The following is a 20,449-nucleotide window of genomic DNA, read 5'->3' as shown; positions in this document are numbered from 1 at the left end:
GGTAAACAATCTGAAGAGAATTCTGGGTGTGGAATTAAAGGGCTACAGCCTGAGGGAAAGACCCTGGCCCCTCTGCAGTGCTCTAGGTGGAAAACAAAGGACTGGAAAACAGGGAAGTCCAAATGAGTTTCCCAAAGAGAAAGAGAAGGATCAGAAACCCATATGAAGAAAGGGAAGGGTTCGAGGGAAACCCCGAAACAGGGACAGCGTCAGAGGGCAGGGAGGGGGACCTCAGGCAAGGAGCAAGGAGGAAGATGGCTTCTGAGAAGAAGCTCTAATAAACAGGGGCTAAGTGAACCTCCAGGCTGGAAGACCTGGAAAGACCCCTGAGAGAAAGTCTGTAAAGAGGGAAGCGTTTGAGGAAGCCTTGAGAAAAGAGAACACTGGAGAATGCAGAAGTCTGGGAGAAAAAGCCGATTTCTAGAAGTTACTCCTGGAGCAGGAAGAAGTTGAGGGTGCCAGAGAGGAACCCTGGGAGTGAAGAAATGAGTTCTTAAAAAGCTCTTAAAAGACTAATTTCAGGAAGGCCCCCTAAGGATAGAGAAAAACGTACATGGGAGGTTCCTAGAAGCAGGAATAGACCTGGGAAAAGAGAAGAGACGAGCCCCTTGGTTGGGGGTCTGGTGAGAAAGCTTTGGGGACGCCCAAAGAGGTCCAAAACATCTTTAGGGACTTGGAGTGGGGTGGAGAGGACAGGACAGCAAGAACATGAAGGAATGTCCTGGGGGCAAGAATCGGGGGGCCTAGACTTGAGGGAGGAACTGAGAAGTATGGGGGTGCTCAAAGGCGAGTCCCGCTGGAGAACCCGAAAATCCTACAAGAAGTGGAGATGTAAGGAGTCTGGAACTGGAAAAAAGCCTAGAGAAAACAAGCCATAAAGAAGAGACCGAACGGAACTGGGCGGAAAGATTGGGGGCAGGGAGGTGGGGGGATCACGAGTGGGGATAGTGGGTGGAGCCCCGGGACAGGAAGAAAAGTGGGGGTAAGGTCTAGGGGGAGCCTGGAGGGAGGAGGTTTCTGGGCTGGGGCGAGAACCGGAGGCAAGGGGGCACCTGGCCGTCCCGCAGGCCCAGGGAAGGCACAAGAGAGCTAGGGTGGAGGAAGAGCTCGCCTGGATCCTCGCCACTGGCCCCGGAGCCACCGCCCCGGCCAAGCCGCGCGTGCGCACCACGTCCCCGGGTGGGGGGAAGAAGACAGCGCAAGGGCCGCCCGTCGCCAGGGTCAACGTGGTCCTCCCGAAGGAACTGCCGGGCCAACTGGGGTTGAAGAAAAGGGGTGCTCTGGGCCCAAGAATTCCGAGCGCGGGTGCAGAGGCCGACGGCGCAGGCGCCAGGGTGCGCAGCCGCACTCCCCACCACTCGTGCGCAGGCCCAGTGGCCCGGGCTCCTCCACACCCTGTCGTCGCTCGCGCGCGGCGTCTGTTGGTCCAACCGCCGCCGAGGCCTCGGGGCCCGCGGGGCGTAAGGCCAAAAGGAAACGCCGCCTCCGCCCGCCCGCCCGCCGCCGCTCGGTACACCCACCTCGTCCGTATGCCCCTGGGACCTGTCAGCGGCGCCACCGAATGATAGCAACACGGCCGCAGGACTGCTCCCCACCCGGCTGGCTCTTGTCTTCCTTGGGCTTCGACGCTCGGATCGTGGCGTCTTGACGTCACGCGAAGGCCTCGCCCCGCCTCCCTCGTCCCCAGGCAGCCAATAGACGCCCCCTTCCGCCTACGCAACCACGCGGTGGGCGTTCTTAATGCAAGCCGGAAGCCGGGATGGGGACGGTGGCCCCGAGGGGACACGCGCGGCATAGTTCGCAGGTTCCGCGCCCTACCACGCCTCCTTGTTTTGGTTTAGTTGGTGGTAGCCATTACTATTCCTAGACACAAATTGGTGTGATGAGAGTTCTAAGACTACCCATCGTGTAGTGATGTGGAAGACGAGGGAAGAGAATGATGGACCCAAAGAAGGCAAGAGAACATGAGAACAGCCTCCAGCCGGAAAGGGGAGCTTCCCTAGTAACTAAAACTGGAATGGCGTACCTGGCAGAGGGAATGGCGTGTGCTAACACACAGAGGCGGGAAACGAGCGTACCGTGGGAGACGGCGGGGGTCAGGTGGCTGTGGCAGAACAGAAGTGTGCGGGGTCCTGGCGTCAAGAGATAGATCTGTGGAGGTGGGCAGGTAGCAGATCCTGAAAGGCCATCGATGTCCGGCTGAGGAATTGGGACCATCCCAAGTTAAAAAGGCCCTTCTTTGAACTCCTTGCAACTAATCTTTTGAGTATGCCAGCTGTTTCCACCCAGGGCTCTGATATTGAGAAAATTATCCAGTCCGGTTCACGCGCCGGTCACTGTAGTTATAGCAGGGGGTATTTAAGATGCAGCGATTTCCTTCCCATTTTCTGTTATTAAAAACTTTTCTGTTGATAACTGCGTGTCATTTTGTTACTGTTAGCACAGTTGATCTTTTTTTCCATCCTTTTACTTGTTTTTTAATTAAACTTTTTGTTTTAATTTTAGGCTTACAAAAATGTTGCAAAGATAATTCAAAGTCCTTCCTACCTTACACCCAGTTTCCCCCAATGCTGTAGTATGTTTGTTAAAACTAAGACACCAACACCGGCACAGTACTGTTAACTGCAGACCGTATTTGAATTTCACCACTTTCCCCTTTATATGCCTTTCTCCTTCATGTGCCAGAGCCCAATCCAGGGTACCCCATCGCGTTTAGCATCCCTTTACTTTTAGCTTTTATATTTAAGGTGTGTTTATTTTACATAACGTATAGTTTGATCTTTGTTTTTTACCCAAGCATACAATCTCTGCCTTTTAAAAGAGGTGTTTATAACTATTGTAATGTGATCGCTGGTAAGGTTACATTTAAATCTATCGTCTTGCTATTTGGTTTCCGTTTGTCCCCTATTTCTTTGTTCCCCTTTCCCTCTTTTTCTGCCTTCTTTTGGCTTGAGCATTTTTTAAAAAGTAGACTTCATTTTTTAGAGCACTTTTAGGTGGGGCCTTAGGGAGGTACCCTGCCCTGTGGTCAGAAACTCATAGGCTGTGGCAATTTCAGAGGTCACCTAGGTGTTTTCCAATTCTCAGGGATCACTCTCCCTCCTCCCTCTTTGCCGGATGTCAAGTCTTGAGCACCATCGTTTCACACATTCTGTCTGGCATTTTGGTCGTTTCAGGAAGGACAGCAAATCCAGTTCCTGGTTACTCCATCTTGTTCAGAAGTGGAAGTCCTCATATGTGTCATTTAAAAATGAAAATCGATTTCCCTTTTGTAAAGGTTAGGCCAAAATGGTTTTTTATTTCTTGGTTAGGGCTTCCTGATTAAAGATCACTCCCAGGCGCCTTGGCAGGAAATCAGGCAGCCTGAATCTCAGGGTACTTTTGAGCATCCTACACCAGCCTCCAGACACAGACTCAGAGTCACTAGAGGGCAGTATTTGAGAGCAAAGCGGCTTAAAAGTGCAGATGGGCCAACCCCAGGGCCAGACAGCTCACCCAGTCATGAGAATTAGTGAGTCCATGAGGGTGGCCCCCCCGTGTCCCTCTCTGGAAACTGTGATCCATTTCTCTCTCCCAGCTTCAGGCCCACACATCGAAGGCTTCCTTGAACATTCCTTTCGGTGTACAAGATGGAAATGATTAGCAAGCGTGGAGCTATCCCCTACGGCAGGCCCCCGCTGGACACCTGACATCCGGCACTCCGGGCCAACAAGCCCTGACCTGAAACCCTTGGGGCTGTTTACGTGTTTGGGGATTCAGGGTTTTTCAGACTTTCAAGAGAGAACATGGTGCATATTCCACAGAGGACACGGTACCCTCAGTACCCCGCCCAGCACTTGGAAGTAACCCCGTCGGTGTTTCTGTAGAGAAATAGATGGACATTCACACCAGGCAGGGAAATGGTCTGTAAGTAACCTCGTGCCAGGCTGAGCTTTGCTGCCCAGTGAGTTCAGGGAAGACTTTTGGTCTAACAGAGCCCTTTGGATTTTGGAATTGCTGAGGAGGGACTGGGGAGCTGTCTTTGACACCCTTCTGATGGATGACACAGCTGAGGCCCAGCTAGTCGAGTGACGACCCACATCCACCTGGTGGTCGAGAGCAGGCCTGGGCTCTTAACCACAGGGATCCTGCTCTGCGTTTGCCCGCTCTGCAGCCATTGTCTGTCACTCCCACCTCAAATCTCTCCTCTCTCAGGCTTTCTCCCAAGATTCCAAACCCAGCCGAGAGCTGTCACGTTCCGAGACCCCTGATGTACAGCGGTTTACCGCGCTCGTCCTCTTTCCACGGACTTTAGTTTCCAGAGTTTAGCTGATCGAAGTATCGTTGCAGCAAATGGCGCCTAAAATACATTCTTACGTGTCTCTACTTTATTTCCATAAATTGATTCCCAAAAGTAGGACTGTCGGGTCAAAGGGTCTATCACATGTGAGCAGACTATGTTTTCCATTGGACTGCAGCTCATAGCCTCAGGAGTGGTGCATGAGCCGTTCTGACACATCCTTGCCAGCATGGGACGTGAGCCCTCCTTTCCTTTTATGATAATCTTATCATTTTAATTTCATAATAATTCTTTTTCACTGGCTGGTGAAAACAAAGTTTCTGCTTGTTTCACGGTGCACTTCCTAATTATTAGAGTTTGAATGCCCTTTAGTCTGTTCACTGGCATTGGGATTTTCACTTCACTGAATGTTCATCTTAGTTGCTTATTTTCAAGTTAAGTCATCTTTTTCATGGTTTGTGGAAGCTTTGCAGATTATACGTATGTGTTAAGAATTACCTATTTCTTTGCCATGTGTGTTGTTAGAAAAACAAACTGTTTTCCCCAGACTGTCAATTTGCCTCTTGACTTTACGGTATTTTTTTCACTCCACAAGTTGTCAAATAAGTTATCTCTTCCTTTCCGTCTTTAGGATACCTTGCTGAAAATCCTCCCCCTCCAACCGAGATATACAATATACAAAAGTCTCCTCTTTTCCCTTGAAATACTTCTGTCCCTTGTCTACATTTAGGCTTTCCACCCATATTGTATGTAGACTGTTTTCTCCCAGCTGGAGAGCTAATCATGTCAGCATTCCTTCGAAACCAGTCCTTTTCACCCTGACTTGAAATCTGTCTTCTGTCATATGTACACACACACGGAGATCTATTTCTAGGCTGTGTCTTCTGTTCCAGGGATATGCGTCTCCTCCTGTGTCAGGACATGTGTGCTGCTTTTAGATCAGGGGTGGGGGGGATTTTTTTTTTTTTTTTAAAGAACAATCCCTTTGGAACTGCTGCAGAGCCTAGACAGGAGAGAAACACCTGACGGCCAGGAGGCAGGGTGAGAGCAGAGGTGAAGAGAATCTCCACCCCCCAACCACAAGGCCAGATTGGCGGAGGGGAGAAAAAAGGACCCAGCTGCTTGTAAAATAAAGTCGTCCCTTTTATTTCAAATCAACCCTTTCCCAAGTTGGTGCCGCAAGTGGAGATCAGGGGCCCTAAGCCCACTGGGGTGTGGTAGGGTGGGGGCACTCACATCCCTTCAGGGCTGAGAGGCTGTGGGTCTGGCTGTCTGCCCGCTCCCCGGCCAGCTCAGGGCCCTGGCCTACCCCCTCGGCTTACTTCCAGGGCTAAGGACACATAGAGGGGGCAGGGCAGGCGGGAAGGCAGTCCTGTTTAAGGTGTCCGTAGCCAGGGAATTGTTAGTGGTAGGAGCCCAGTGAGGCTGGGTTAGTGGGGTCTTCTCCGGCAGCTGGGGAAGGAACTGCAGAGAGAGACAAAGATCGGACCAGATGCAGGCAGAAGGGCCACCCCGGAGCCCACAGGGAGGCAAGGAGGGAGGGCAGAGGCTGGCTTTGGGAGCTGGGGTGTCACTCTAGATGCTCACCGGAGATGGGGAACAGGCTCCAGTCTGGCATGGAGGAAGGGCTCAGATAGATGACTGCCACTGCACGAAGCGCTTGGATTCCTGCCAGGGAGATGTGGGGCGAGAGAGGGCATGACTAGGGAATCTGGCTTTGTAGTGTGGGCCCTCAGACCCAGGGGTCCAGGACCCAGCCCCTCCCCCCTCAGACCCAGGAGTCCAGGCCCCCAGCCCCATCTCCCTCAGACCCAGGAGTCCAGGCCCCCAGCCCCTCCTCCCTCAGACCCAGGGGTCCAGGCCCCCAGCCCCTCTCCCCTCAGACCTAGGGGTCCAGGCCCCCAGCCCCTCCTCCCTCAGACCCAGGGGTCCAGGACCCCGGCCCCTCCCCCCTCAGACCCAGGTGTCCAGGCCCCCAGCCCCTCCCCCCTCAGACCCAGGGGTCCAATACCTGAGGGTTGAAAGGGTCGTCATCATCTGTGTCATCATAGTCGTCACTGGGGTGCAAGGGGAGAAGTGGCAGAGAAACAGGATGGGGGTCCATCAGGAGGCTGCCCCCTAACAGTGGCTCAATGGTTCTCCCCCATCCCCTCCGCCAAGACCCTGCCCCCCTCCCCTCCTGACCTGGGTGGGAAGAGGGCCCAGGCGCGGGGCAGGCTGCAGAGGGCGGTGGCCAGGGCCCCCGCAGACAGGAGGGAGAAGAGCAGCAGGTAGAGCAGGCCTTCCAGGGCGTCCTCACACAGGCCCCGCAGGGCTGCGCCATAATCCTGGGGCGGGGGGCGGGGGAGAGGGCGTCAGCGGGCAATGCACACGGCTCAGACCGTGCACCTGGCTGTGCAACGTTGAGTAAGTCCCTCAGTTTCCTCCCCGGTCGCCCGTGCTCAGCACAAGGCCTGGCACGCAGAAAGCGCTCCGCACACGGTAGGCGCTGTGGTCATTGTCATTATCACACCTGCGAGCAGGAACCCAAGCTGCGGCTTCCCCTCCATCACCGAGAACCCTCCCTCCACACCCCCCACGCCCAGACGCCACAGCAGCTCAGCCTCGGTTGAGTGCCGGGCGTCTCAACCTGGACACGTCTGACATTGGGGCAGATCACTGTGCGTGTGCTGAACGGGGTGGCAGCGGGGGGTGGTGCCTCTGCACTGCAGGTCCCTGAGCAGCAGCCCTGGCCTCCAGCCACGAGATGCCAGTAGCACCCCTCCCACCCAGCCGTGACACCCGAACATGTCTCCACACATTGCCACCATCCCCTGGGGCAAAATCGCTGGCTTAGAACAACACTGAGAATAAGGCTTAGAAGAACAACTGGTATAGAAATGCCCCCTACACATAACGCACACTCAGTAAACACTGGCTGACATTACTGTCATCCCCGGAAATCGGCAGAAGCACCATTTCCTGAATGGCCAGCCATAAGTCATTCAGCAGGGGCTGGCCGAGGGCCTGCTCTGTGCCAGGCATTGCTCCAAGTACCGGGGAAACTTCAGCAACCAGGCCCCAGAAGGTCGCTTCAGACCACAATGAGCTAATGAGAGAGGGGGTTTGGAAAGCAGTACTGGGGTCCCGACAGCAAGATGGCACCAGCAGGAAGGAACCCGGCCGATGGGAGGTGGGGGACTGCTGTCTGGGAGACCCGCAAGGCTGCTGGGGGAAGGGGTGCGGGCTAGGGGGAAGCAAAGGGCTGAGGCCGAAACCGCCCCCGAGGTCAGGCGAGAAGCCAGGACCTTAATCCGCCTGCAGGGGTAACTGCGGGTTTTAAGCGCAGGAAGATCAGATTGTGCTTAAAAGGCTCACTGGGCTGTTGGCTGCTGTGCGGAGGACAGATGGAGGCAGGCAAGCAGGGAACAGGGAAGAGGCCCTGGGGCCGGGAGCAGCGGTGACAGTGTGAGCTGTGCTCAGAGCCCAGACGGGCTTCAGAAGGGCCAGCAGAACTTGCTGGAGGAATGAACAGGAAGCAGAAAGGATATTCCTAGGTTTCTGGGTCTAGGCAGAGGCTCCCCTGCGAGAAGAATTCGGGGAGGGCGACAGGGGTCACCTTGTGCAGGCCACGACAGTGCAGCAGTGCCACCAACTGGTGGAAGTTTCCTTCTGTCACATTCAGCGTCTCCTCCAAGGACAGCAGAGGCTTCTGCGGTGGCAGGGGGTTGTTATCTCAGGAACTCTTCAGGCTCCGCCCATCTCTTCAGGCCCCGCCCCTTTCGGCGGGCTCACAAAGCCAGGGCCCCACCCACAGCTGCCGCCCCGCCCCTTTCTGCGGACCCCCGGCCCACAGCCACCGCCCCGCCCCTTTTCTAAGGCTCTGCCCACACACCCAGGTTCCCTCCCCTCCTTCCCCTGGGAGTCGGGGTGCAGAAGGAGCACCCGGCCCCGCCGACCTGAGCAGAAGGGAACTGGGGGACAGCTTCTCGCTCCAGCCCCTGCAGCTGGGAGTGGATGTTGGCCAGAGCTCGCTGGGACAGAGTCAGCCTCTGCGGGAAGCCAGAAGGAGGGAGGAGGACCCAGCGGTTGACACCCCCCGCCCACTTGGCGCCTTCATCCTCCCCCAGCATCCCTAAGTCTAGGCCCCAGCCGCGCGCCTCCTCCACCCGGTTCCCTTGCCCGCAGCCCTAACCTGTTGAAAGGGGTTGGAGACGGCCTGGTTGCAGAGGAAATAATAGTTCAGGATGTCTGAAGCGGCAAGGGAAGAGGGGAAGAGGGGGGAGGCTGTGAGCCTGAGCCCCGGGGCCTCCCTGGGGAAAGGCGGGAGGGGGCAAGGCCACACTTTCCACCCCTCCCAGCTCAGGACCCTCCTGTGGTCCCAATGACCTCGCATTCTGAGACTGGCAGCCCTCCCGGCCCCTAATCCCTTCTGCTCCAGCCACAGCCAGAAACACGCTGATCTACACACTCCCGGGGAGCCCCTGCTTCTGCCACCCTCCCCTTGACTCAACTGTGCTCCCCCCATTTTCTCCAAGTGGCCAAATCCTCCCACACCTCAGCTCCAGCCTGAGGACCCCTTTCTCCTGACTCCATCATCTTTATCCCTCCCTCTGTTCCAGCGCACCAGGGGAGGTGCCGAGAGCTTCTGCAGAATGGGGCAGGGCCTGGCAGCTGGCTGCTCACCCTCACCCCATCCCAGGAGGACCGCGCAGAGAGGCCCGAGGACCCAGGGCGTGCGCCTGGAGATGCGATCACCTGAGCCAAGGCCAGTCTCCTCCCGGGTCAGGTTCAGGATGTAGGTGTCCGGACTGGAGCAGAAGTCGCTGAGGCCCTGAGAGGGGCAGCAGGAAAGGGGGCTCAGAACAGAAACTGCCCCCATTCCACACTCCCACAGAACTGAGTGCCCTCTAGCCCCCCCTCCCTCAGACCCAGGAGTCCAGACCCCCAGTCCCTCCTCCCTCAGACCCAAGTGTCCAGAAGTCCAGGCCCTCGGGACCTAGGAAACTGGCTGGAAACTTCAGAACCTGTGTTCCTGGCCCCCAAGTCTTTCCTCTCAGGACCTAAGGCATTTATTCCCATCCTGCCCCAGGATCCAGGAGTTAGGGGCCTTTGGCACCCTTAAGTCTTGGAGCCCAAGGGCCTGTCCCACACCACTCACCACGGCCGTAGCTGCCTCCAGGCCCATGGAGCCCCAGCTCAGGACAAGAACCAGGAGACTCATCACCGTCATCCTACGGTGGGCAGGAGGGATTGGACTTGGGGGTTCTGGGGTTCTTAATCTCCCACCTCACCTCTTCCCTTCCCCCACCCCTAATCCCATCACAGCCCCAGCCCTACCCTCCACCCACCTCTGGAGCCAAGAGGATAACAACTAGGGGCAGAGGAGCTGTTGGGGGAGAGGTGTGGACCCGTGGCTGCTGACGTCAAACTGAACACCTGGCCCTGCTGGGGGAGGATACGGGGTGAGGGGCTGGCCGGATCCAGCCCACGTCTGTTCCCGCCTTGCTCCGGACCGCCCACCCCTGGGCCCCATCTCCCTGCTCTGAATTCCGCAGGACCTTGCTCCCAGGTTCACCCATTGCTTGGTCAGCCTCCCTCTCAGCCCAGACTCCTCCTCCCAGGAGTGGAGACAGCTCCAGGGCTGAAACTGCCTTCCAGGTTTTCTCTGGGGATGGGGTTCGGGTGGGGGGGGTGGGGAATCAGCCTTTGAGGGTGGTCAGCAAGAAAGAAGGGCACCTGGAGGGAGCCAAACTGAAGGTCTGGCCCCAAGCCCCAGACCTGCCCTGCCCACTGTGCTTTACCATCTTCAAGCTTCAGGGCGGCCTGGATGGGATGGCAGGACCTCTCACCCCGGGGGGAGTGTGGGAATGGTGGCGGGCACAAGCGTGGCCCCCCTCAGGGCCAGGGAGGATACAAAGGCTCCTCCAAGTGGAATAGGTTGGCCTAGGTGGAATCCCAGCTCCAGCACTTTCTGGCTGTGCAGCCTTGGGCAAGTGGCCTAACCTCTCTGAGCACCAGTCTCCCTTTCTGTTACATGGGGAGAAGGAAAGGGCCTCCTCATAGGGTTAGTGCGAGGGTTCCAGAAGAGCATCGGGCATACAGAATGAACCTTTAAGAGGGTGGTCCTCAATTCCGCCAGGCCACGTGACAGCTTTCTGCCTCAGGGCCCTCATCTTCCAGTAGGCATCTGCCAGGCACCTCCTTCACAGGGTTGCCGTAGCAACCGAGAGGGTCAGTGATCACCCCAATCCTCAGCACAAGCATCACCATCATTGCTTTTCTAGGATTCGGGGGCACTTCTTGCTGTGAGGACAGCCTGTTTCCTGCCCGCCACCTTCCTGGGCAGCTCTGAGCCTGATCTCTATGTGCCACCCCAGCCCAGGAACTCCATGGAGGTTCGTGGGACAAAGGAATGAAACCTGGGAAGGACCGTGGCCCCTCTCGGAAGAGCGCTGTGGGATCTCAGTGACACGTGCCACCGCCAGGAAGCCACCCAGACTTACACAATCACAAGCCACCTGCTCTGCTTCGCCAGGCCCAGGAGGGTGAAGAGGCAGACCAGCAGCTCCAGGAGCAGCAGGAGGACGTAGGCCAGCCACCTGGGGAGGGGGTGACGGGGCTGAGGCTGAAGCAGCAAATCCAGCCTTTCACGGGCCCAGGCTCCCAGACCGGGACTCGGCAGAGGGTGCCAGCACCTGCCCGTTCTCCCGGCTCTGCCTGCACACGTGGTCTCCCTGATGCCCAGTCTCCAGGCCACAGCCAGGCCCATCTGTGAAGTGGGTGCACTGGGAGGCCGGCCACTAGAGCCATTTAGAACACAGGTCCCAGGACTGTACCCTGACCGAACCCCGCATGAACCCTGTGAGTGGCACGCTCTCAGGGCCCCAGCCCCTCCACCCCAGCCTGGAGGGCAGAGGGACTCATTCCCAGGCATGTACTCAGCGACACAGGGCACGACCCGAGGGCTCAGTGTCTGCAGGCAGACGGCCTGGGTCGCAGTGCCAGCCCCTCCGCTTCCTGCCTGCCTGCAACTTGGGTCTCAGTAACCTTGCCTCCTGTGTCTCGGCTTCCCCGCCAGTAACTCGGGGAGAACAGCAGCACCTACTTGCGAGGGTCGTCGTGAGGCTAGAGTAGAGACACACAGAGCACCGAGAAGAGCGCCAATATGGACGCACTTAAATATCAGCTTGAAGACGAATCAGGAAACTTTTAATGTCATTTAAGAATTCAGTATTAGCTAATGGTCAGTTCATGCAGAGTGAATCTGGACATGAGGCCGCATCTGTACATCTGTACATGGGGCCGCAGCACAGCGCCTGGCACTTAGGAGATGCTCAATAAATAGCATCGCTCTCAGCGATCCCCACGTCGCCAGAGCGGCAAGGGAACGGCCACCCCCCTCCGTGGCAGCCTCTGCTCAGACCCCTGTGGGGACTCACTGTGCCCTTCTTTCCTGGACTGCTGGCTGGTCAGGCTGTCCCCGGAAAGGAGAAGCTGGACCCAGCGGCTCCAGCTGACCTCCAGGCCGTTGCTCCCCATGTCCCCACCGCCAGCTCGTGTGTCCCAGCTTCACTTCACTTCCCTCAGGGGCAGGTAGCACTTCTGCCCTAAGCCACCAAGAACTCCCCCAGCAAAGCTCTCCCGCTGGGGGCCCCGATTTCCTTCCAGGAAGCCGGCCATGTTCCTTGAAGGACTCCCAAGTGTCAGGCACTCTTGTATTGGTGAACCCAGAGGCTATTTCCCGTTAATGATGGGTCTGCCTCACCCAGGTGTAGTCCACACAGCTACCCTCAGCCCCTGCTGAAACAGGGCTGAGGCCCAGGGCCTGCACCCCTGAGCTTGGCCAGAACCCAGAACTTGAACTCACTGGGACCCAGGCCTGTCTGATGCCCTGCAGGGGGGTTCCTCATTGCGGACTCCTTCAGCCCAGGTCTGCCTGCCCTCCTGGAGCACAGAATCCAGGACCAAGTCTTCCCTGTCTCTGCTCCCATGTCTGGTTGGGACCCTCAGTTGTCGGATGAACAAAAGAAATAATTCCTTGCGGACGAAGCAATGAGGACACTCCGTCATGCTGGCTGCTGGGAAAGATGGCCGTCCCAGATGTCCTTCAAATGTCACCTTCTCAGTGTGGCCTTCCCGGATGACCCCCCCCCAACTCCCAAAACTGCCATCCTCTGTCTCCAGACCATCCCGTTCCCGTCTCCCACCTACTCTTCTCCAGAGCTCTTAACACTCACCACCTTACAGACAATATCTCATTCATGCATTTCTTATTGGTCCGCCCACCATGAGACAGGCAGGATTCATTGTTCATCGTTCTATCTTAAAAAAAACCATATTTTACAGACACCTATATGATGTGTGCTGGTCGCCCCTGTAAGCACTTGACAGATAGTGACTCGACAGACCCTCCACAATCCAATGAGGGTATTGCTACCCATTATTCCCACGGGTACCAGGTGGGAACACTGAGGCACAGAGCTGGTATGTACCTTATTTAAGATCACGTGGTTAGGGAGGGCCGTCTGGCTTTAGAGCTCATGGTCCTGACCATTGGGGTACACCTCTCTCACCAGAAGGTGTAAATAAACATCTGTTGGATGGATACACGCGTCAGCTGGACAACCGAGGGAGTGACCTGGTTAGTCTGAGATTCCATGAGTGAAGTGCAAGAGTGACTTGAGGAATGGCTGAGTCAAGGACGAGTGAACGAAGGAGTGAATACATTGAGGGAGGGAGTAAACGGATGGACACGTGAGCGGGCACGCCATCACTCGGTCCGCCTCTCTACGCCAGGGTTGCTGTCACTTACTGACACTTAGCACAGATAACCCTTTGCCGTTGGGGGCTGTCCTGTGCACTGTAGGATATTCAGTAGCATCTCTGGTCTCTGCCCACCTGGTGCCAGTAGCATCCCCTCCCCCAGTTGTGACCCCCCCAGATATGTCCCCCAATGTCCCCTGGGGGCACAATCACCCAGGCAGGGGTTCCCTGCCACACGGAGCAGATAGAGCGGTCACCTACCTGTACTCCTCCACAAAGGACACATCTTCAGCTACTTGCACGGGGCTCAGGGGCACTCCCTGCCAGAAGGCCAGCCCCTGGAGCTGCTGGGCCACGGCTTCCGCCTGCCGCCGAGCCCCCCGGGTGGCCGCCACCAGCTCCGTGCGCTGCGTCAGCACCTCCTCCAGAGTGGTCAGCTCTGTCCTCACGGCCTCATCCAACCTCTCCACCATCTCCAACACCTGCGCACAGGGGTGGGCCTGGAGTCGGGGGAGGGCGTTCTCTGGGGCGGCCAGGGGTTGGGCGACAGGGCTGGGGGGGGGCGAAGTAGGAGTGAGCAGGGGTGGGTATCTGAGATCTGGGCGCTAGGGCATCTGAGGATTGAGGAAGGGAAGGAAGGGGCTCTGCGGTCCAGCTCATGCAGTTCTGTGGCTTCTGTCAGGAGCTCGGAGAGGTCAGTGGCTTGAGCTCCAGAACTGAGGTTAAGTCTGGGATCCTAGGTCTGACCCTGGCATCTGCCTTCCTGAGTCTGGGGTCTCACGTCTGGGTTCCAGGGTTGCAACCGGACATGAAATCTAAGGCCTGAGGTCGGGCTGGGGCTCAGCGCCGGGTCTGGCGTCCTGGGGCTGGGGATGAGAGTGAGGCTTCTCGTCTGAGTCCTGGGTCTGAGCGCTGAGGTCTTTAACCTTGCACCTGGGCCAAGGATCCGGTCTCTGTCCTGGGTCTGACCTGAGGGCACGGGCTGGGTTTTGGTGTTTGGTCTCTGAATGGTTTGGGCTGTGAGCTGAAGTCCAAGGCTGGGGCTGCGTGTGACTGAGTCTGGAAGCCCAGATCTGGGCTAAGGTTCTGATGGCGCCATGTGTGAGGCCCTAATCTGTAGTCAGGGTTGGGGGCTGGGCATACAGTCTGAGATCTGCAGGTTGGAACCTGACATTCTGAGTCTGAGGTCTTGGCTCTGAGTTTAGATCCTGTTTTCCTGGGAGGGGCCCTTTGCCCGGGTGTGGGGAACCAGTCTGGGTGTGGGTCTGGGGTCTGGCCAGTGCCTGGCCCCTCACCAGGTGGTCAATGGCAGTGAGTGTGTGGTTGGCATGCCGCAGTGCAGAGCTGAGCTGGGACACCCCATCACTGGTCTCGCTGTTGCCATAGAAACCGATGCCAATGCCAGTGCTAAGAGGAGGAGGGAAGGGAAATCACAACCGGTCCTGGGACCCTGGGGGCCGCCACGCCCCCCCCCACCTCCTCACACACCCAATCCCATCTCCCACCCCATCCCATTGGTCCGGCCCATCGTGGGAAAGGAACGTCTCCAGCCTGGCCCCCACCAGTTGCCAAGGTAACGGGAAGGTCTCACTCCCCCGGCCCAGGGACGTCATTGTGATGCTAATGGTGGGTGGAGAGGTGGAGGGGAGCAGGCCCCCAGATTTAACTCGCACCTCCCCGGAGTGAAACCCTGCCATGCCCAGCCCCAGGACGGGAGGTCCTCCCCTCTAGTGACTGCCAGCCCGCACCCAGGCCCTCCACCCTTTCCCCAAGTATCCGGGGTCCTCAGCACCTGTCCCTTCAGGATGCAGCCGTCCCCTCCCCCGCCTCCTGGGGGACCCCAGGCCTGGAGCTCCCAGTCTCCCCCCACCCCCAGGAGCCAAGCTTCTGGACGGCTGGGAGGGAAGCGAGGGAATGTGGGCCCAACGGGCCAGAAGCCGGGCGCCCCCGCCCCTCGGTTGCAGGCACACAGAGCTCCATTGTGGAGCCTGAATACGGGCCCCCTCCCTCACCCCCCGCAACACACTGAGTCCCTCCGCGGAGGGGGCCGGGCCTGGAGCGTGGCGGCGGACGCCCCGACGCCCTCACAGCTCCCAGCCCCGCGCTGCGCAGGCCCCCGCCCCCTGCCCCGGGATGTGACGGCGCTGGCTCCAGCGCCCGCACCCATTGTTCACAGTGCTACAAAGCTGCTCTTGTTTCCCGGCCACGGGGGCTGGCCGTGCCTCTCCCGCACAGGGCCTCTGTCCTCCTCCCCGCCCCCCTCCACGCGGGAGAGCGCGAAGAGGAAGCACCTTGGGACTCCCAGCCCCCTCCCCCACCTCCACCTCCACACGCCCACGCTCCCCGCGGCGGCGCGGCCCATGCTGGCGGGGGTGGGGTGGGACTAGCCGCTTTCCGGCCGCTGCCGCCCTCCCCGCCCCCAAGCCCCAGGTCGGGGGCAAGTCCTGAGCGCCCAGATCTGCCCTGAGGGGTGGGTGCTGCCCTGAGGGGAGGGGCTGCGCCCAGAGCTAGCTCCTGGTAAATGGCGCGTCCCCACGTGCCCTGTTTCTCCCACCCCTGAGGGTGTCCCAGAAGGTGGCCCCCGGGCTCCTAGGGGCTTTGGGGTCTGAATCTCCACTTGGCCCACCTGGCCTCGAAAGGTTGCCTCTCCCTGAGCCTCCCTCTTCAAAACTGGTTGTGACAACTCTGAACCCGGCAGGGTTACCGTGGGAAGGAGTTAGACCAGCTCAGGGCTGCTCCTGGATTGTAGATATGCCTTTACTGTCCCTGACCGGGATACATCAGCTTCACGAGGGCGGGGACCATGTCTGGCTTAGTCAGTATTTCCTGGCACATAGTAGGTACTCAGGAAATAGTTGCTGAATGAATGAATGGATGAGTTAATGAATGACATCCCTAGTTCACATTTATGGCGTCCAGCTGTGAACCAGGCACTGTACATTTCATTTAATCGCACCACAAGCAGGAGGTGGGTGTGACTACAGTGCCCATTTTAGAGATGTGGAAACCGAGGCCTGGAGAAACTACACCACTCGCCTAGGTCACACAGCTGTTCCACGGCAGAGCCACCAAACCCAGGCAGTCTGACTGCCCAGCCTTTAGCCCCTAGACCATCCTGCCAGGCTGGCTGCCCTTGGGAAGTCACTTTTCCTCTTGGACCTTGGTCTCTCCATCCGTCAAATGGGAGCAATTCTCCCCTGCTGGGACACCACCAGGAAGACTGACTGATAGAGAGCTTGGGGAGCCCCATCCCCAGTGTCCACCCACCCTGGGGCCCCATTACCAGCCGACGAGAAGGGCAGCAATGCAGCTCCAAGTGACACAGCCTCCCCCAGGCGGAGGGCTCTTGGCCCCGGGCGGCTCTGGGGGCCGGCAGCAGCAGAAACGTATGAGGTAGACAGCAATGAAAATGAGGCTCAGGCCCAAGCCCAGGCCTGCCAAGGCCACCACCAGCAACAGGGCCTGGGGAAGGGGGTGACATCAGGCATCAGAGGGGTCCCGGGCTCCCTCCCTGTGTGTCTGAAGGTTCTGGCTTTGGGATCTCAGTGCAGGTGGAAGGCACCCCTGGCTAGCTGGGGGGCCAAGCCCAAGCCGTGGTTTTCAGGTTTGTGAGGAAAGATGTCATTCCCAGCCCCTCCCAGGCTGGCAGCCAGGGCTCTGGGACTTGGGGCTGAAGGGAGCTTCCAACTGGGAGGCCCAAGTCTTGGGTTCAACTTCTGCTCTGCCCTCCAAAGGCCGTGTGACCTTTGGCAGGGGCCCTCCCCTCTCTGAGCCTCGGTTTCCTCCACACCAAAACCAGGTAGTTGGAATGAAGTACCATCCAAGGACATGCCAAGACCCGGACCCCAGACTCTTGTGGGATCGGGGGTCTGGGGGGGGCACCTGTTCCTGGCGATGCGTGCCAGGTTGGGGGTGGTAGGCTTCCTACTCCCTCCCCTCTCCCCCACACTGGTCCTCCCCACTCGCTGTTTGCTTCCTCTCTCCCCTGATGCTGAGCTCTGCCCACCCACCGCAGTGTGAGTCTGTCACCCAGGGACTCAGGGGGAGGGGGCGTGACAGCCTCCGTGACACTGTGTGCGTGCGTGTGTGCACGCGTGCGCACGCTCGTGCAACTCAGAGCTGGGCACTGGGAGGCTGGGAGAGTGAAGACAGAGCAGGGGCGAGAGGGGTATGGGGGGGGAGGAGAGAGAGAGGGAACGAGGTAGTGTGTGAATGTATGTGTGAGTGTGTATATGTGAACATATGAGTGTGTGAATGTGTGTATACTTGACGCATGCGTGTGACCATCTGTACGAGTGCAGGAATATGTGTGTAAATGTGAAGGTGTGGGTGTGTGTATACATGTGTGAGTGTATGGGTGTGTATACATGTATCTGTATGTGGGTGTATATGTGTGTATATGTGCGTGAGTGTGAATGCATGTGTGAGAGAGTGTGTGTGTGTGTCCCCACAGCACGGTGGCACCCAGTCCCTGATTATTTTCCCAGCTGTCCCCTCCTGGGGTGTGTGTCCCGGCACTGTCACCCTGACTGTTGTTGACGGGAGGGGGGGGGCAGAGTGAGCCTCCCTGAGTGCCTCTGGCGGTGGCTGGGGTGGGGACCCCGCGTGTGGCATCCGTGTGGGGAGGTCTCCTTGGCCGTGAGCAGGTGACCGTGGACTGGCCCTGGAGGCTGGGATTGTGTAACCAGCAGGCTGTGGTAGAGGGGCTGGCAGTCCCCGTTTGGTGGGGACAGAGCGGCGTGGAGTCGGCGGGAGGAGCTGCTTACGGCCGGCTCAGCGCAGCCATGACCCAAATAGCTCAGAACACAGCACACGTCCCCCTCTCTGCTTTCCTGGGACCCCCCTCCTTCTAAGCTTGCCAATCCCCAGCCCCCTATCCCGGGAGCCCCCCAGGACAGATCTGAGGGGCTCAGACCTTACAGGCAGGGCCCAGGACCCATCCCAGGGCTCCACCATCCTGCCCACCCCCTACCCCATCCCCAGCTCCGCCAAGCCTTGCTCATTAATCTCAAAGTCAAGGACTTGAATTAAACTGGGTCAGGGGACAGTTCTTTCGCCCCTATTGGAGCTGACCCAGGCTGGGCCCCCTTCCCCAGGGACCCCGGTTTCCTTAAGGTTCCCACCCAGCCCCACCCTCTGGCCCCGTTTCTGTCATCCTCCAGTCCCCAAACCGAACCTCATCCTCACCCCCCCTCCAGCGACCTGACTGACTGCCCCTTCCGTCCTGGGACAGGCTGGAAGTCTCTCCCAGCGCCTCCACCTGTTTTTCCCAGCTCCAGCCCTAAAACCCCTCACCCGCTTCCCCATTTCAGGTCTCAATCCCGTCCCAGAATCAGGGCACCTCCAGCTTTCTTCCTCTCCACCATGTCAGCTCCTCTATATCTCCTGGGTCCCACCTGAACTGGGACGCATTTAACTGCATTGCCCTGATCCCGTGAGGGAAGGGGTCGTCTTTTAGGACATGATGGACCTACCCCCCCCGATGACCCTAGCTTCCCGCGCAGCTCTCAGAGACCCGGGAATCCAAGGGCCCCCAGTCCCCTCCCTCCTCTGAGATCCAGGGGTCCAGGCCCCAGCCCTCCCGCATTTAAGGAGGTTCCCAGGGGAACCTCCAGGTACGGGAACGCCAGGCTCTCGCTGCCTCAGGTACCCCAAAGTCCCGGCCCGGCTCCCACCCCCAGAGAACACAGGAATCCGTCACCCAGCTCCCAACCCCCGCCCCCAGGACCCCGTGCCCGCGCCCACCTGCTGGTATTCTTGTTCTTGGGGCGCGAAACCGCTGGGCACCGGGCGGAGCTGGAAGTCGGCGCGGGGCAGCTGGTGGAGCAGATGCACCCAAGCCGAAGGTCGGTAGCCCGGGGGCGTCCCCATGGCCCCCGGGGGAGGGCTCAGCGGGGCGGACGCCGGGGCTGCGGGAGCCTCGGCAGCGGAGCGGGGCGCGGGCTGAGCGGGGTCTGGCGGGGCTCAGGGGAGCGAGCGGGGGGGAGGGAGGGGGTGGGGGGCGGAGATTGGGGGAGGAGGGGGGAGGCGCGGGCAGGGCAGGGATGGTGCTGCCCCTGGCGGCTGAGGGGGGGACTGCGGTACCGCGAGTCGGGCTCCCCGCGCCCCCTCGGTGGCGGCGGCTCCCACCTGCGGCCCCCCGCGCAGGTACCGCGCTGCTCGCATAGGCGGCCCAACGGAGCTCGGCTGAACAGCGACATGCAGTAGAAAGCTGCTCATACTGTTATATCACCCTACAGCGTAACGAGCCCTTTATCTTTAGGAAGAACCTTCGTGTCTGTGCAGAGGTCGCTCGTGTTTGCGCAGCATTTTACAAATAATGATCAGTTACAAATCATGGTCAGTTGCATCAATAAAAACCCCCTCACTTATGTAAGCGTACTCTCACCTGTAAAGGACGCCTCCATGTGGGTTAAAAGGCTTCTCCCACTTAAAAAAAAAAAATCTGTATAAGGACACAGCTTCTAGACCCAAACGTCCCTTTGTGTATAGAGCACTCCAGAAAGTACACCCGCATGTCTGCAGTAAGGACCCCTGGCACGTGCAGAAGGGTTCTTCCCACTCCAAGAACTTGCTCATCTATTTGGGGGACCCCCTCCCATCTTTATAAGGATGCCTCCCATGTGTTAAAGAACCTCTCTAAACTGATTAAGAAAGACTTCAATGTATACAAGGATCCACCTGCCCTTGTCATTGACTTTACAGTTTACAAAGTGTTTTTCCAGCCGCTACCTCTGCTGGAACCCACTGCAAACGCACTGGTAGGGGAGGAAGTAGAGGGGACCTGGCTGCTTCAACGTTACCACCCAGCCAGTCACTGCTGAAGTCAAAACTAAGGTCCCCAGGGGTTCCCCCACCCCTGTGAAGCTGGGCTAGACTTCGCCACCTGGCGTCCCCACACACATGGCCTCCCTCGTGGGGGGATGTGATGGGCAGGGGGGAGAAAGGGGAGATAGCGCTCCACCCATCTCATCCCAATATTTTGCTCCCGATTGGTGAGAAAGGGCTGGGGGGTAGTTGCCCATCTCATTACTAGGGAGAAAAATACCGGTGGTAGTGATGGTCCTAGGGATAATGATGGTAACGACGATGATGAAGATTATGGTGCTGTGGATGGTGACAATGATATGATGAAGGTGATGATGAGGATGGTGATGAATGGGAGACTGAGATGCTGTCCGATAGAGATTTGTTCTCCTTGATCTCCTGCTATTGTTTCCTGGGTCTGCTTCTCCTGGGGAAGATGAATGGTTATTCCAGGGTGGTCCCTGAGCATTTGCAGGGTTCTTGGCTGAATACCGTTCCAATACCATCCCAAACTCTATAGGTGTGAACTCAGGGCTTGGGTGCGTTAGGACCCCCACCCCCAGCGTGGGGGAGGGCTCAGAGCACAGGTTGTTGCTATTGATATTTTGTTTCAGCCAA

The 20,449-nt window shown here is 58.3% G+C and overlaps 2 protein-coding genes across 3 annotated transcripts in view; both read right to left on the bottom strand.

Annotated features, from left to right (window-relative positions):
* The window catches only part of NLRP12 (NLR family pyrin domain containing 12), a 726,895-nt gene that overhangs the window by 561,483 nt on the left and 144,963 nt on the right, over positions 1-20,449 (bottom strand).
* TTYH1 (tweety family member 1) lies at positions 5,402-18,973 on the bottom strand. 2 transcript variants are annotated; one of them, XM_065899654.1, is made up of 14 exons: positions 18,770-18,973; positions 16,308-16,486; positions 14,320-14,431; positions 13,286-13,506; positions 10,765-10,860; positions 9,420-9,492; positions 9,017-9,092; positions 8,454-8,509; positions 8,218-8,310; positions 7,878-7,970; positions 6,464-6,606; positions 6,291-6,336; positions 5,867-5,947; positions 5,402-5,743 (listed from the first exon to the last, which is right to left on the bottom strand). In XM_065899654.1, exons 1-13 carry the CDS (start codon positions 18,893-18,895, stop codon positions 5,909-5,911), a joined length of 1,353 nt encoding a protein of 450 aa, XP_065755726.1. In that variant the 5' UTR covers positions 18,896-18,973; the 3' UTR covers positions 5,402-5,743; positions 5,867-5,908. The 2 variants fall into 2 exon arrangements, with proteins under 2 accessions (XP_065755726.1, XP_065755725.1); XM_065899653.1 differs by lacking the exon at positions 6,291-6,336 and having other exon boundaries at positions 5,710-5,743; positions 18,770-18,895.

Source organism: Phocoena phocoena, chromosome 20 (assembly GCF_963924675.1).
Source record: "Phocoena phocoena chromosome 20, mPhoPho1.1, whole genome shotgun sequence".
In the NCBI taxonomy this organism is placed as follows: Eukaryota; Metazoa; Chordata; class Mammalia; order Artiodactyla; family Phocoenidae; genus Phocoena; species Phocoena phocoena.
This window is presented reverse-complemented; position numbering and strand designations above follow the sequence as displayed.

Excerpts from the sequence above, each read along its gene's own strand:
- TTYH1 (XM_065899653.1), bottom strand. The coding sequence starts at position 18,895 with ATGGGGACGCCCCCGGGCTACCGACCTTCGGCTTGGGTGCATCTGCTC. Across the intron at positions 14,432-16,307 it reads GCTGCCCTTCTCGTCGGCTG|CACTGGCATTGGCATCGGTT; the intron begins GTAATGGGGCCC and ends TCCTCCTCTTAG. Across the intron at positions 5,744-5,866 it reads GAGCCTGTTCCCCATCTCCG|TTCCTTCCCCAGCTGCCGGA; the intron begins GTGAGCATCTAG and ends CTCTCTCTGCAG.